Below are 15,086 nucleotides of genomic sequence, written 5' to 3'. Positions count from 1 at the left end.
ACGACTATGGTCAGAGCAGATTTATGTATTTACGTGGCTGTGTGAAATGTGGTTGCAAGGGCTTCCATTTTGTGGTCAAACAGATGCAAGACACCCATGACTGGAGGGACTACTGGAAGGCAGACAACCACGACTTCCTTCACCCCACCCTTCACCCAAATAGTGGGTGCTATTTAACTGAGAGGAGACATAGCATCCATGCATGATTCCAAGAAAAAGCTGTGTAAGTCCAAAGAGAAAGTTAGGCAATCTCTGTTTACGCTTCTTATGAAAAGACAACAGCAGCAATATAATGAAATTCTCATCTCTGATGTCTTGTTGCTTCAGTTATACTTTCCAAAAAGTCACTCTGTCAATCTCAGATAGCAACCTGCACCTTGGTCAACACAGCTTCTGCTTCAGTGCTGTGTGGTTTAGCAGTGAAGTGCAACAACCATTGCTCATGTTTCAAGGCAAGTCCAAGATGCAAAGATCACATGTAGATCCCTGTGCTGTGAGATATACCATAGTTTCAACCACACAGTCTGTGGGTAAGGTAGTTCAGAACCAGCTGGCAGAAGCAGCATGAAATAATGGTTTAAGTCATGAAAATCAGAAGATTTTGGGGTTCTAATCACTGGGGGTTTAATCACGAGTAACAGACCCAGGCACATGGAGAATGTAGGGTCATTTTAGAAACTAAGGCAGGAAAACTCTGGATAAATGGGGAGAATTCCCTACTGTATGGGATGCAACCTAGTCCAGTTACTTTGGGGAATGGCCTAATGGTTTTGGGACTGGGGCTTTTTGCCAAAGATTCTACCTCATCTCTGATATTCAAAGTGATGGCTGGGAAATTATTTGGTATTTCTTTAATTAGCCTTTTGGGATCTGAGTCTCTGGATTACAGTCTGGCCATAACACAACAACTTACTGCATGACTGTGGACAGTGGAAAGGTTGTTTAGGTGATTTGGCAGGGGGAGGATTGGTGGGAGTTTTTTGGTTTTGGAAGCCCATACTCTCAGTCCAACATTAAAACTGGAGCCAGTAACAGTATTATGTCAAGATGACCACTGCCATGCCCCAGGCAGCAGATCCAAGCAGCTGTGCTGCTGGACCTGGTTGTTCTCCAACCACCTCCAGCACAGCCCTGGAGCTGGTTTCCAGTGTCCTTCGCTGTTAGACTGTTTCTGTCTTAACTCAGAAGGCTTCTGTGCTCTAAGACCCTTTTAATTGAATTCATAGCTCACAACCACCATGAACAACTGCATGACATCCTGTTTCCTTTATGTTGGTTATGACTCTGGATGTACATCTCACCTCTGGAAGAGTGACTTAGCCTCCCCCTGCACCCCCCATAACAGACATAACAAATTCTGGTTTTAGCTGCATTTAGGCTCATAGACACACCTCTAGGAGGGCTGTGAAAATGGGAGGAGATGGCAGGATGGCAGAATTTTTGCCCGAGCGGCTGCTATTCATAAAAATGAAAAGCCATGAAAGAACTATTTCTTGTGGAGAACTTTCCATGGCATGACAAGAGAAAATTCCTCTCCCTACAAAGACTGATGAAAAGACTATTGTATAGTTGGTACTGTTCTAAAATTCCAAATTTTGTCTCTACACCAGTTGGGAAAGGAAAAAGTTGGGTAGGGGGAGGAAAGGTTTCTGAAGGTTTTATTCTGGTTTCTTATTCTTGTAGTCCTGTTAATAAAGTTTTGTTATTCCTTTTAAGTTTTAAGCCTGTTTTGCCCTTCTCCTAATCCATGTCTCACAGCAAAAAATGAGTAAGTACCCTGATGATTTTAGCCAGTGCTAAAACCCACTACATTATTTGGTGCATTGGCCAGGAAACTCAAATTGGCAAATCTAAACCACTCCAGCTGCCCTCCTGGATATTTCAGAGCAAGCTGCTAATGGTCATTAGTGGTTCAGCCCCCGAGAAAGCAGTGTTTTGCAAAGATGGGCTTCACGCTGCTGCTGCTGATGTTTCTGCTGCTATGAGGGTTTTTGTCAGGACCCATGTGATGGCTGTGCTTTCTTCTTCTCCTGCTCAAAGCAAACAACAGCACTCACCTTAAAAAGCTCTTTTTCTTTTTACTTAACAGTCAAAAACCCCAAAACATTTAACTGTCTGACATGTTCGCTGTTTATTTCCTAGTATTGACGTTGTCAGTTTGGGTCCAGGGGAAAAAAAAACACGTCAAATTTAACATGGATATTAAAAAGAGAATTTCAGTTCTGTAAAACCACTGGTCTCTTCAGCTGGGACTAGCAGTGTTACCTGCCACATGAACAATGATGAGTCTCTCTTTCATTACTTTACTATAGAACCTTTAAAAAAATATTTTCCACTAATGTGTATGAGTATTCTAAAAATTTCAACTATTTTTTGTTAATATCTCAGAATATCCAGCCCTTGAGACATCTGTGGCCTTGAATTCCTTCTTGTGCCTAGAGACATTTCTCCCTGCCCCAAATCGCGTAGTTTGCATAGAGGAAAATGCAAAGCTTCTTAGCATTTTATACAAATAATTTAGCCTTTAAAATTCCATATCCTAGTAACTCTAGTTTCTAAACCACCTTTCAAGTGAGAAGAAGATAAGATGTACTTTAAGTGGAAGCACAGATTCAGACACAGTCACTCCTGCTGTTGATGTCACAAAAGAAAGCAGGCAGGCTGGTGTGTTCACCCTGTCCTTTCCAGCATGCTTCCTGGTGACAATATTTGGTCCACGCTTCTCTTGGTGGAAATGAAACTCAAGACCTCAGCTGTGTTTGGTTCACAGGACCTGAACCAACCATCCCAAATGCACCTCACTGCTCTCCCAGAACTCCATCTCCAGCTGGTCTCGCAGCTACTCTTCTCCGACAGATATCTGAAATGAATGATGCTTTGACCTGTCTCACAATGCTAGACAGACAAGATCAGACCAGATAAGACAACTGGTGTTGCCACTTCCTTCCAGCTCCATTCTCTTGACTATTGTGTGGGATTTAGGTCAGTGTCAATGGTTATAGATCCCTCTTTCAAACTCCAGAGGAATGATTGTCAGAGTTTTTAATGTGGACTAAATTACTTTTGTAGTAATTCCCTAACATTTGAACTACATAACCAGCAACCGAAAAGAGACATCTGCTGCCACAGTTATGAGCCATAGGCAATGTCAGTGTGAATTCCTGATGTTTAGCAATAACATGCACAATAGAAAGTAAAATCTTTCAGGGGAGATACAAAGCAGGCTTAAATATTGGTAATTTACCAGCTCTATCCACAGTAACATGCCATTTTCCATCTTCATATGGTCTGCCCCCAAAGAACCTAGACTGCAGTTTGGTCCAGAGATTAAAAAAAAAACCACCTTCCACTAAAATGTACAGTTCCAGTCTCCAGGTTTTAGATGTGGGTTTACTGGATGCTCATGTCTATCCCACCCCCTGCTATAATTAGAAGTATTCAAAAGTTCCTATACCACCTTAATTTGTTCCTGCCACCTATGCAGTCACATTAAAAAGAGAGACTTAATTAGTGGCAGGTCCCTGGCCTGTGAACTGGGCACTTCTGCTCCCATCATCACACCTGCAGATGTGGTGTTAAATGGGCCAACTGGTTTCTCTGCGGCCTTTCCTCCTGTGGCTGGCTGGCTGTTCTGGGTGTAATGTGCTACAGAAAGTGTGCCTGGCAGGGGTAACAACTGCAGGGTAATTTGAAGCAGGCAAGTCTGCTGCCTGCAGCTGTGAGCTGTGTGAGACTCGGGCAAAAGTAGCTAAAAGCACTTGTTCTGCTACATGCGTCACAATCTGGCATAGAAATGGGGAAATCTGCCTGCTGGTGTGGTTAGGAACAAGCCTCTCTTTCTGGCCAGTGTGTTTTTTCTGTTAATAGATTCACCATAGATTTCAATTCAATTAGGTTGCTGCTTTAATGCTCCCCCCCACCAAAAAAAAAAAAAAAAAGATTAGTGGTGTTCCTGAAGTAATTCTTGAAAGGTTTTGCCTTTTTTTTTTTTTTTCTGCATTTATAAGTATTTGTACCATAGGCAGTGGCAGGAGAGAGGCTGTAGGTTCCAAACTGGTTTGGAGACAAATAAAATCATCTATAGATTTATATGGAAGCACAGAAGAGTGCTAAGTATGCATGTAGCAGCCAGTGATTGTGGTCTGTCCTGAGCTACGCACATTTGAGCTCTGTCTTGCTGTGAAACAAAGCAGGTTTTAAGAGGACTTAATTTACAGGACAGAGGTAAAATACAGGGGGTTTTCTCTAGGTTTACACCATTTACCTCTCACTGTTAACCACTTTCACTGATCATAAATTTGAGAAGCAGCTTATGGGTTTCAACAGAAGTTTGTCACACTAAAAAATATTCAAAGCTATCTCTGAGAAACATCTATGTTGTTGCCTGCCCTTTTCTTAAGGGATCAAAGTTCTCTGCCTATAGCTTTGTAACTGAGATTAATACAAAGAAAGTGGGATATAGCCTCTGTTATTTTCTAACGGTTCTTCCTGGCCTTGAATCTATTCATTGTAGTAATTAAACCATCCAGACTTACAGGGCTTTAAACAGAGGGCTGAGACTAGGGAAGAAAAAGGGGTCTTGTCTCAAAGGAAAGGCAGTGCTCCACAGGATGTCCAGGCTGGCCTGATACAAGGTTGAACATAAGGATATTTACATGTATTACTTATATAAAGAAACTGATGTTTACTTTCATTTGATGGTGTTAAAATTGCAGTACTTTCAAGCTGAAATTTTTCAAGGACATACATTTATTTCTGCGGCATTACAGCCCTGTGAATTGTAGTCATGAAGGAGAACAATGTAAAAAGTGTTATGTGTTTTTTTGATAGGAAAACAGCACTCTGGTACATATCAACTAAGTAGCAAAACTTCAGGGGTCTTCTTACTATAGTGTGAATACAGGTCCCAACAGTTTTGTGGTTGGTTTGGGTTTATTTTATTCAAAATAGAGCTGCCCTCTACATAGTTCTCCTTGAAGAAATGGATTTTCTCTTTTTTCTGAAATTACTTAATATTTTACTTGTCATAGGACCACTTGGAAAGCTGGTGGCTGCAGCCAGGAGATGGATGGTGTTATGGGACAGGGCTGCTTTGCCACACTCCCTGGCCAAACAGTGTCAGCACAAGGAGCCCTCAGCAGCTCCAGAGTGTGACTGGGCTTGGCCTGAGAACACACATAAGACAGAGCTGAAGAGATGATACAGAATTGGGAGCAGAGGCCTTGCAGAGAGACCTTGATAAATAAAAGGACTGGGCAATCACCAGCCATATGAAGTTGAACAAGGGAAAGTACCAGATTCTGTACCTTGGATGGGGCAACCCTGGATGTATGGACAGACTGGGGAATGAGATGCTGGAAAGCAGTGCCATGGAAAGGGACCTGGGGGTCCCTGGTCTGTGGGAAGTTGAATCTGAGCCAGCAGTGCCCTGGAGCCAGGAGGGGCAACCCTGTCCTGGGGGCATCAGACACAGCATCACAGGCAGGCAGGGGAGGGGATTGTCGGCCTCACCTTGAATATTGTGTATAGTTTGGTCACAACATAAGAAGGATATAAAGCTATTAAAGACCGTCCAAAGTAGGGTAATGAGGATGGAGAAGTGCCTTGAGGGGAAGCCATATGAGGAGGAACTGAGGTCACTTGGTCTGTTCAGCCTGGAGAAGAGTGAGGATAGACCTCACTGCAGTCTGGAACTTCCTTGTGAGGGTGAGAGGAAGCACAGGTACTGATCAGTGACAGGACCCGAGGGAACGGCCTGAAATTGTGTCGGGGAGGTTTAGGTTTGATATTAGGAACAGCACCCAGAGGGTGGCTGGGCACTGGAAGAAGCGAAGTGGTCACACCACCAAGCCTGGCAAGGTCAGGACAACACTCTCAGGCATATGGTTTGATTTGGGGATGGTGCTGTGCAGGGTCAGGAGCTGGATTTGATGATCCTTGTGTGTCCCTTCCAACTCAGCCCATTCTGTGATTCTATGAAGAGCCGGGCCCAGGCAGCGCCCGCAGCTCTCGGTGCTCCACGCGGCCTGCGGGCACACACGCCGTAACGGGCCCTGAGCACTCCGGCCTTGGTGGGGGCAGCCGGGCCCGCCCCGCCGTCCCGCCCGCCGCCTTCCGGGGCCGGCCGGGTGCCGCTTGCAGCCGCCGGGATGCTGCTGCCGCGGGCGGGCGGTGCGGCGGGCCGGGTCTCGCCGCCGCTGGCCGCCCTGTCCCAGGTGCTGCGGCTGGAGCGGAGCCGCCGCAGCGCCATCGTGTTCCCGCTGCAGAAGCTGGAGCGGCACCTGGCGCCCGGCACCGACACGACGCGGTTCCGCCTCTTCCAGCCCGGGCTGGCCGCCCTGCAGCGCGCCGAGGCGCTCTTCAGGTCCGACCGCGGGCACCCCATCGACTACGTGAGCTCCGCCGTGCGCATGGACCATGCCCCGCCGCCCGCCCTACCCGAGGTCAGGCGAGCGCTGCCCGCTCGGCCGGCACAGCGGCTTCCCCCGGCCGGGCCACCCCGGGCTGGGCTGAGCTGCGCGGGTAAAGGGGTGGTTGTGCAGCTGTGTCTGCGCCGCGCCATATGCCGGGCACTTCCTGCTGCCTTGTCAAAAATCGCTTGTTTGTTGTTGCTCCCCGTTGTGCAGCTAGGCAGCCTGACGTGCCCGTGGCACAGGACACTACTGGCAGCACGGGCTGGGAAATGACCAGGCCTGGCGGCAGCGAGAGGTGAGTAGGTGTAAATGTGCCCTCTCTGCCTCTCCCCCTGCAGGTGTGCTTCATCGGCCGGAGCAATGTGGGGAAGTCATCTTTAATCCGGGCCTTGTTTTCACTGGCTCCAGAAGTGGAAGTTAGAGTGTCAAAAACCCCCGTGAGTGACGTTTTTAGCTTCCCTCCCTTTGTGTCTGTCTTTTAAATCACGACAGGGTCATAAGCTGGTATCAGTCCAGAGGGTAGGGCTGAGAAGCTCTTGACTAGCCTGAAATGACAAAAAGTAAGTGCCAGCTCTGGTAGCCATCCTCATGGCTAGCACTGGCCTTGCTCTAGCCCAGGAAGAGACAGAAGGAGCCCAGCCTAGCTCTTCAGGCAGACAAAGGAGCTGCACAACCTGAGCAGGTATGCTGTAAAGCCTTTTGAGGAGAACCAAGCTTAGAGACCCATTAAAGTACTTTTAGTCTGTTTTATGGATACAGCCATGTAGGATTGCTACACAAGTAGGAGACTGGGCAGTTTAAAGCGTTCTGTGGGAGCATGTGTCTGGTATTTTGCAGAGCATCTCCTAGTACATTGCTTAAAGCAGCTTTTTTCAAAACCACCCCTCTACTTCATCTTGTCTAAATCCTCTCTTCAGGGCCACACCAAGAAGATGAATTTCTTCAAAGTAGGGAAGTACTTTACTCTGGTGGATATGCCAGGATACGGCTATCGCGCCCCGCAGGACTTTGTTGAGATGGTGGAGGCCTATCTGCAGGAACGGCACAAGTAAGGGACCTACCTGTACCTCACAGCACAGGGAGAGCCAGACAGACACCCTTATAAAGTGTCATGTAATGAGGGGAGAAAATGTAGAGGGGTAGCTGCTTCCATCTGTTAGTTCTGACATCATTTCCCTGGAAGCTTCTACAGCGTCACCCATTCATGCTCAGACATAACAAAACAGCAGGAAAGATTGAGGTACTGCTCCATGCTGACCCTCAGTTTCTATGCATGGCTCTTCTTGGCTCATCCTATCCCCAGATTCCATGTTACTTGGTTTTGCTTATGAATTTGGAAGTAGCAGAGCAGGCACGAAATAATGGTGACAATTACTGTTGCTTGTATTTCTGGCAGCTTGAAGAGGACTTTCCTATTAGTTGATGGTGTAGTTGGACTCCAGAAAACAGATCACATTGCAGTAGAGATGCTGGAAGAGTTTGGGATTCCTTATGTGGTAGGCAATGCTCCATTCTTGGGTTGGTTGTAAGGTACAGGTAATCTAGAAAGGTGTGTACCCTTCACCAGAGCTTATGCAAGTTGACCTACCTAAACAGTAACCCTACACCCTTTATTGTTTATAAAATAGGTTTATAGTGTGTTGAGGGAGACAAGTGGGATTTAAGGGGTTTTTGTGTGGTTTAAAAATAGATTCTTTTTTTTTTTCAATACTCAGCTTGAGCAGCTTGAAAAAGCCCACTCCTTATACAGGCCATAGAAGTGTTTTGGTGAACTGTGCTAGACTGTTTTTCCCCCTACATATGACCAGAGCTTTCAGACTGCTTTGTAAGATGGTCTAGGACTCTTACAGATGTGCCAGGTTAACAGCAAAATAATCTTTCTTCTTTTAATCCTCCCTTTCCACATGCAGATGGTGTTAACAAAAATTGACCGAGCTTCCAGAGGAGTATTGTTAAAGAATGTACTGGAGATCCAGGAGTTTGTAAAGGAGAGCACTCAGGGATGCTTTCCTCAGCTGTTCCTGGTCAGGTAAAGCTCATCTCCACCGCTGCTGTTTCCTTTCTGGTGATGAGTTCAGTAGGGCAAGATACCTAAAACAAGTCTGTCTGCTCTAGAGGCAGCACCTCTCTGTGCCCCAAGAATAAAGGGTGGGCTGCTGATGGGGAAATGTCCCTTCTCCCCTCTTCAAGTGAGTGAAGTTTATATCCAAGGGTGCTTCTTCCTTTGGCCTTTCTCAGAGTGGGGCAGCAGTCCTTGTGCTGCATGGTAGCAGGCTTTGACATTTTGTTTGGAGTTCTGGTAACAGTGACAGCTGTAATTGTTGGGTTACAAAGCCAAAGTGCAGGCTCTTCCCAAGGTGTACTGCGGGATGTGTAATTGAACATAGCCAATGGCTGTTTGCCTTTATTAGTCCAAGACACAGCAATATCTGGCACTGAACATCTATGCCTCTGTTTCCACAGTTCTGTGGAGTTCTCAGGGGTTCACTTGCTCAGGTGTTTCGTAGCCCATGTTACTGGAAACCTGCCCACTGTAGAGGCCAGCTGAAAAGACCTGGTGATCTGCTTGGCTCATCAAGAAGAAAAGGTACCAAAATCAGAGGTCTGGGATTTTTGTTGTAAATAGCACAAGTTACTGTCTGGTAGTTTTGAATAATTTAGTATTTATAAAACTAATTTTTTGCTTTATTAAGTTCATCAGTTAAGGAAGTTTGCAGTGTGAGTTAATCCAAGTTACTATAAAACTGTTTCATAAAACCCACATGATTGTGCTAAGGAGAAAAATGTAGGGAACCTCCATAGAGAAGGGAAGTTTTAATACAGCATTTCCTCAAAAATCGACTACTCCATGCCTAACCTCTGCTACATTTAGGATACTGGAGATAGTCTAGTAATATAAAGAGGCATTTAATCTAGGAAAGAAGAACTATAGCTCTAACATTTAGCAAACTGTATTGCGCAGTTGAACTGAATGATACACAGAGGTTTACTTCTCTCAGCTGGGTTAGGTTAGGGTTAGGATAGCAGGGGCCAAAAACTACCTCCTGTGCAACCTACCTGCTCTAAGGCCATGCAGAGTGGAAGCAGCCTACCTGTTGTCTGTGAAGGTGTTTGATGTCTTGTATATTTTCCTTTTGTAACTCTTCTGTATCCTGTGTTCAGTAGGTGCAGCAGGATAGCACGCCTTGCTTGCAGACATTGAGCTGCCCCTGTTCCACAAGGATGAAGGAAAGAACACATCTTTAATAGGAACTGCTTTTCCATGAGTGTGGGCTTGAAACAGAGTGGAATAAAAGACTGACATCTAGAGGAGCCCTGTCTTGCACACTGTCATAAGTCAGTGCTGCATCCACCTTCTGTTTTGAGATCCAGCATGAATCTCTGCAGCTCCAGCTGGATGAATTGCCAGATGTGAGGCACACCATCCATGACCTGTGTTGGCTCTATCCTGGCAGCTGAAGCACAACGCTGATGTGTCCTGTACTCTTTAGGGGAACTGTGTCCCACAGCAGCTGTGTCTGTCTAGAAGCACCTAGAAACTGAAACTGTCCAGTTACAAGGCAGAACTGGACAAAAGGACAGCCATCAATAGCAGCACTCATGCAGGGGAACTTAGTCTGAAGCTATGAAGTGCTTGTGTCAAACCCTGGCACTCAGTTTTTTAATGTCTTAATGTGGCCAAATGTGGTTGTGCAGTTGTCAAACTTACTTGCATTAGGTGTTTAAACCTCAAGAAAGGAAAGTTCTTTTCTAAACCACTCCAGCAGTGCAAAAGGACTAGAAATACCACTTTCTCTCACTATGCAATTTCTTGTAACACACTAGACATGAGACAAGATCTGTTTTCAGCATACATGTAAGAAGAGGAGAATGTGAGAACTGCAGTAAATGTGGCTCTCTAGCTTCTGCGTCTTAGTGATCAAACTTGTAATTCTGTTAATATTTTATATCTAATCCCAAAATGGTGCAGAGCAAATGAGCTCAAGGGATGCATGATCCTAGAAATGCAGTAGTAGCTATACAGATGTAACAGGTGAGAGTGAAGACTTTATGAAGGGTCTTTTCGTAGTATCTTAAAATCAGGATCTTCTAAAAACATCAGTCTCATCAAGGCTATAAGTTTCAGGGCCTCAGCCTTGACTGAAGAGCCTCTGAAAATAACCCTGAATATGTAAAAATGTGCAGTTCTGCTTTTAGTCCCACTTCAGATGAAAACCCCTTACATTACATTACTACCCCTTACAGTGCTGGGAAGTCTTTTATTAACCACTGAAATACATTAAACACATCCAGTTAATCCATTTGTATAAACAAACTGGATATGTGTGCATGAAACATTAGGAACCATCTTCTCCAGAAGAGAAGGTTTCATCTATTTAGGTACCATCTTCTCCAGCTTTACCTCTGGACACATCTTGGTTCTGTTCAGAAGTGTTTCAAATACTGGAATAACTATTGCATTTTGCTCAGCCGTTTGCAGGAGAGAACACTGCAGTTTGATTTGAATGTGACAGTGCCCCTGGGACAAAACTAAATAAAATCAAGTCCTCTCCCTAAACAGTAAAACTTATATTTAAATGCCTTTGTGCAAACAAGCTTTGGGTAAGCAGGTGTCTTGACACACTAATGAACTTTGTTTTTGCCATGTTCTTAAGGAACCAGCTGAGTTGCAGATATTCTGCACTGCAGAGCTGCACTTTCTCAGGCCAGGGACACAAACTATCTCCCTTTCCCCCCATAATTGATGGGTGGTGAGTGGGCTTGGCAGCATTCTAATACAGTAGAGCTCATTTCAGTTTTAAATTCAGTTTTACATTAAAATGTCTTTAGTTGTTTGCAGTGCATAAGCTTCACTTAAGGCTTCTGTCATTACCTGGTAAATCTTTGCCTCTTCTACAGCTGTTATTTACAGAAATTATGTTCAGTATGAGCTTCCATGGAAAAGATTTCACCTTGTGCGTCTTCCCTGGTCTTTCAGCAGTTACTTTATCCATTTTCTTCCTCTGTTGTGTCTTGTGTTTGGTCTGGTCTGTCACTATAACCCTGACACTACAAAGGCAGTATTTTTGCAACTGTGTCCCAAATTAGAACATTGCAGTCTGGGCAGGTGCCCTGGTATGTCAGTAAAAACTGGTGGAATAATTGAGCTCAGAGCATAGAAGCCAGTGGGTCATACTCCAGCTGCATGGCAGTTACAGGGGGAACTCAGCAAGGATCCATTCTGGAATGTGTCCAGTTTAACATCTTTATGTGTAATCTGGAGGAGGTGCATTGCTATCAAACGTGCCTAGGGCACCAAGCTGGGTGGAAACAGTGGGCATATGCAAGGGTAGGGCTGGAGGAAAAGGGCTGACAGCAACTGTATGAAATGAGAGGATTGGAGCACCTTCCCTACAAAGACAGGCTGAGAGAGTTGGGGCTGTCCAGAAAGCGGAAACCTCCCTAACAACCTTCCAGTATGTGAAAGGGGACTAGAGAGCAGCCAGAGAGGGCCTCATCAGGAACTGTAGTGATAGGGTAAGGGGGAATGGGTACAAACCTAAAGGGGACTTACTTTGGGCAACCTAGTCTAGTGGGAGGTGTCCATGGTGGGGGGGTGTTGGGATTAGATGATCTTTAAGGGCCATTATTCCAACTCCTTTACATTCTGTGACCATGGGCAAGTGTGCCTTGATGAAGGGAAGGAAAAGCCCCTGCCAACCGAGCAAACCGACGTTTCACCCTTTGAAAGGGTGAAAAGACACCACCGACACCCTTTCTGACCTCGTGGCTGACCCTCTTTGGAGCAGAGGGGTTAACAGACACCACCCGAGCTCCATTCAAAGCACGCTATCCCGATCTGACCATCCAATAGCGACTGTCACATCCAGGATTGGGGAGGGTGTCCAGAGGCTGCCCACAGCGGCCCCGCTCTGCCCTGGGCCCGGGCAGGCCCCGCAGCACGGCCCCTCCCTCCCGGCGCAGCTCGGCGGGGCCGCGGGGCGGGGCCGGGCTGCGCAAGCTGTTCCGGGCCGCCGGGCAGCCATGGCGGATGAGGAGGAGGACGCGCCGGTGAGTGCCGGAGGGGCTGCCCTTCCTTCCCGGGCATCCACAGCCCGGCCGGCCTTCCCGGGCATCCACAGCCCGGCCGGCCTTCCCGGGCATCCACAGCCCGGCCGCCCTTCCCGGGCATCCACAGCCCGGCCGCGGGCGGGGGCGCGGCGCGAAGGGGCCGGGGCCAGACGGGCGCTGACCGCGGCCTCCCCTCGCTGTGCCCGTGTAGTTCGAGGAGGATGCGGAGGACGCCGGCGGGAGCCTGGACGGCGGGCAGGGCAGGAGGAAGAGGCTGTTCTCCAAAGAGCGTGAGTCGGGCCGGGCCACTCAGCTGAAACCCCGAGCTGACAGCCGTAGGGTCCCAAAACTCAATTCTCCTTAGCAAAATAGCGGCTTTCGTAATGTTCCTTGGCTGCAATTGCAGAAATCTGCCATGTAGACCCCCTCGAAAATATTGCTAGTGCATCCTCTGAACCTAGCTGTGCCCAAAGGCACCTGCACTGTCACTGTGCAGTGCTTTGCAGCCTGAATGAATATTCAGAGAGCCTGTCCTCCGACACGCTTTTCTGTATGTACAGCGCCTATCCCTACAGGCCTTTTGTTGGCTTCTGTTTATTTCCTTTATATTTCCTCAAGAGTTGCCGTGCCTGACAGACGAGTGCCGTCCTGGTGCAGGAATGTGCAGGCTGGTGAGCTCTAACGAGATGTGTGCAGCACTGACTGGATGAAAGAAGCCTCATGCTGAGTGTTTCTTTGTGCAGTAAGGTGCATGATGTATGGATTTGGGGACGACCAGAACCCTTACACAGAATCAGTGGACATTCTTGAGGACCTGGTAATAGAATTTATCACTGAAATGGTAAGTCAGCTCTAGATGGCACGGTCAAAACATCCTCACCAGAACTTTAGCTTTCTGAAGCTAAATATCTCTGACTCAAATACTGCATTATCCCAGGCCCCAACTCATGGCATTAGTAGGATAAACTTGGATTTTGTTTTTCCAAGATTAAAGCAAAATTTATGCATCATGCTCCATGTGGATTTAGAATGCTAAAGTCTTTAAGTAGCAGTTAACTATTGTAGGAGGGGAAATACCCACCTTTGGGGTTCACTGCGGCATAACTGCTGACAGAAGGCTCAGATTTGAAAGTCTGTCAACTTTTTGTGTTTGCCCAGTGTCTGTACATGGATGGGAACTTAGTTCTGTCCTACTAAAGAAATGCATTCTTGGGCCAGAGGCCATTTCTCTTCCAGACCTGGACACCCTTTCTAAGTACCTGAACATTCCCCTTTCTTTTGAAAGGCTGGTATTTCCTATCCTTACCAAAATACCCTACACTGTCCTCTGATATGGTTACCTCATATTGCTTCCAAGTTGTGCCTAAACTTCAGCCATTCTGCAGGCTAAGTGTCCTATGTGTAATCTGGCCTTAGTTTTGATACCATTATGTGATATATATATAGTGATTATGTTTGGGGTGTGAGACAGCTGGGGACAGCAGAGTAAGTCCATGGTTACTGGGAAGCTCTCTTGTGACTAGGATGATGGTGCCCAGAACCTGCAAGTGCTTGCTTTTTTATTATAGAATGACAGGAAATAAAGTGGAACTGGGAGTTTAAAAACATGGCAAAGGAATGCTGCTGACTATTTTTTTCCTCTCTAACAGACACACAAGGCCATGTCCATCGGGCGGCAGGGTCGGGTACAGGTCGAGGACATTGTCTTTCTAATACGCAAGGACCCCCGGAAGTTTGCCAGAGTTAAAGACCTCCTAACTATGAATGAAGAACTGAAACGAGCCAGAAAGGCTTTTGATGAAGCAAACTATGGGTCTTGATTCTGTACACAAGCTGCACTGGGGCATTATTTGGGCACCTGCTGCCTAGTAAGAAGGAAGATTGTGCATGTAGTTTGGAAGGGTTTTTCAGGATGGAGATCACTGCTGGGATGTTTGCCCTCACTCCCAGGCTTTGCTGAGAAGTATTCAAGCAGCTGAACTGTTACCTGATCGTATGTGGTATACTTAGGTCTTTTTATACCATTTGATGAAATGAAAAAAAGAGCTCTAAAAATTCCTGCAGTAGCAGGAGTCTGTTTGAAGTAGGCCTATGTTGAATCAGATGGCTCGAGGTCTGATGGTTCATGACTCTCTAAAATTGTTTCAGCTGTGACTGGGTATTCTTGTGACAGGAAACCCTGAAAATGGATCTTCGTTATCCGTATAAAGACCTTAGGCCCAAACTAGTATCAAAGTTGTGCTCTGTGCTCTGTATATGCTTTTTGAATAAAACATAAATTTGTGCCCACGTTTCATAACTAAATGTACATTGATTAATTCACAGAAGGTGGGTAATACAGGGTTATTGTTACAGGCCACAGATGTGCTTTTCCCTACTTCTGGAACAGCTCAGGGGAAGTAGGTTCAGTTAACTCCTCATTTCAGGACAAGCATAACAAATGCTGAAACAGCAACAGGACTGCACATCAGGGCTGTCCCCCTCTACAAGCAGCACAGAAGGGAAGGTTTAAAGAACCTTTGGAAAGGTGTTGGTAAGTCTTTTGTCCAAAGCAGCAGTGAGTGATCAGGTGCAGCCTTTCTGCCATGGATGGGAACTATATGCACTGTGGATTTGACAGCA

The 15,086-nt window shown here is 46.4% G+C and overlaps 2 protein-coding genes across 3 annotated transcripts; both read left to right on the top strand.

Annotated features, from left to right (window-relative positions):
• Positions 1-6,127: 6,127 nt before the first annotated feature.
• GTPBP8 (GTP binding protein 8 (putative)) lies at positions 6,128-11,359 on the top strand. Of its 2 annotated transcripts, none has more exons than XM_015637504.2 (7): positions 6,128-6,443; positions 6,752-6,850; positions 7,331-7,461; positions 7,810-7,909; positions 8,324-8,442; positions 8,877-9,000; positions 9,579-11,359. In XM_015637504.2, the coding sequence occupies exons 1-6, from the start codon at positions 6,150-6,152 to the stop codon at positions 8,959-8,961; spliced, it is 828 nt and encodes a 275-aa protein (XP_015492990.1). In that variant the 5' UTR covers positions 6,128-6,149; the 3' UTR covers positions 8,962-9,000; positions 9,579-11,359. The 2 variants fall into 2 exon arrangements, with proteins under 2 accessions (XP_015492990.1, XP_015492980.1); XM_015637494.2 differs by having other exon boundaries at positions 9,576-11,359.
• A 997-nt stretch (positions 11,360-12,356) lies between these two features.
• TAF13 (TATA-box binding protein associated factor 13) lies at positions 12,357-14,763 on the top strand. Its single transcript, XM_015637523.3, has 4 exons — positions 12,357-12,464; positions 12,676-12,754; positions 13,208-13,305; positions 14,114-14,763. The coding sequence occupies exons 1-4, from the start codon at positions 12,438-12,440 to the stop codon at positions 14,282-14,284; spliced, it is 375 nt and encodes a 124-aa protein (XP_015493009.1). The 5' UTR covers positions 12,357-12,437; the 3' UTR covers positions 14,285-14,763.
• The last annotated feature ends 323 nt before the right edge of the window (positions 14,764-15,086 follow it).

Source organism: Parus major, chromosome 1 (assembly GCF_001522545.3).
Source record: "Parus major isolate Abel chromosome 1, Parus_major1.1, whole genome shotgun sequence".
In the NCBI taxonomy this organism is placed as follows: Eukaryota; Metazoa; Chordata; class Aves; order Passeriformes; family Paridae; genus Parus; species Parus major.
The sequence above is the reverse complement of the archived record's forward strand: the minus strand, read 5'-3'. Positions and strand labels throughout refer to the sequence as shown.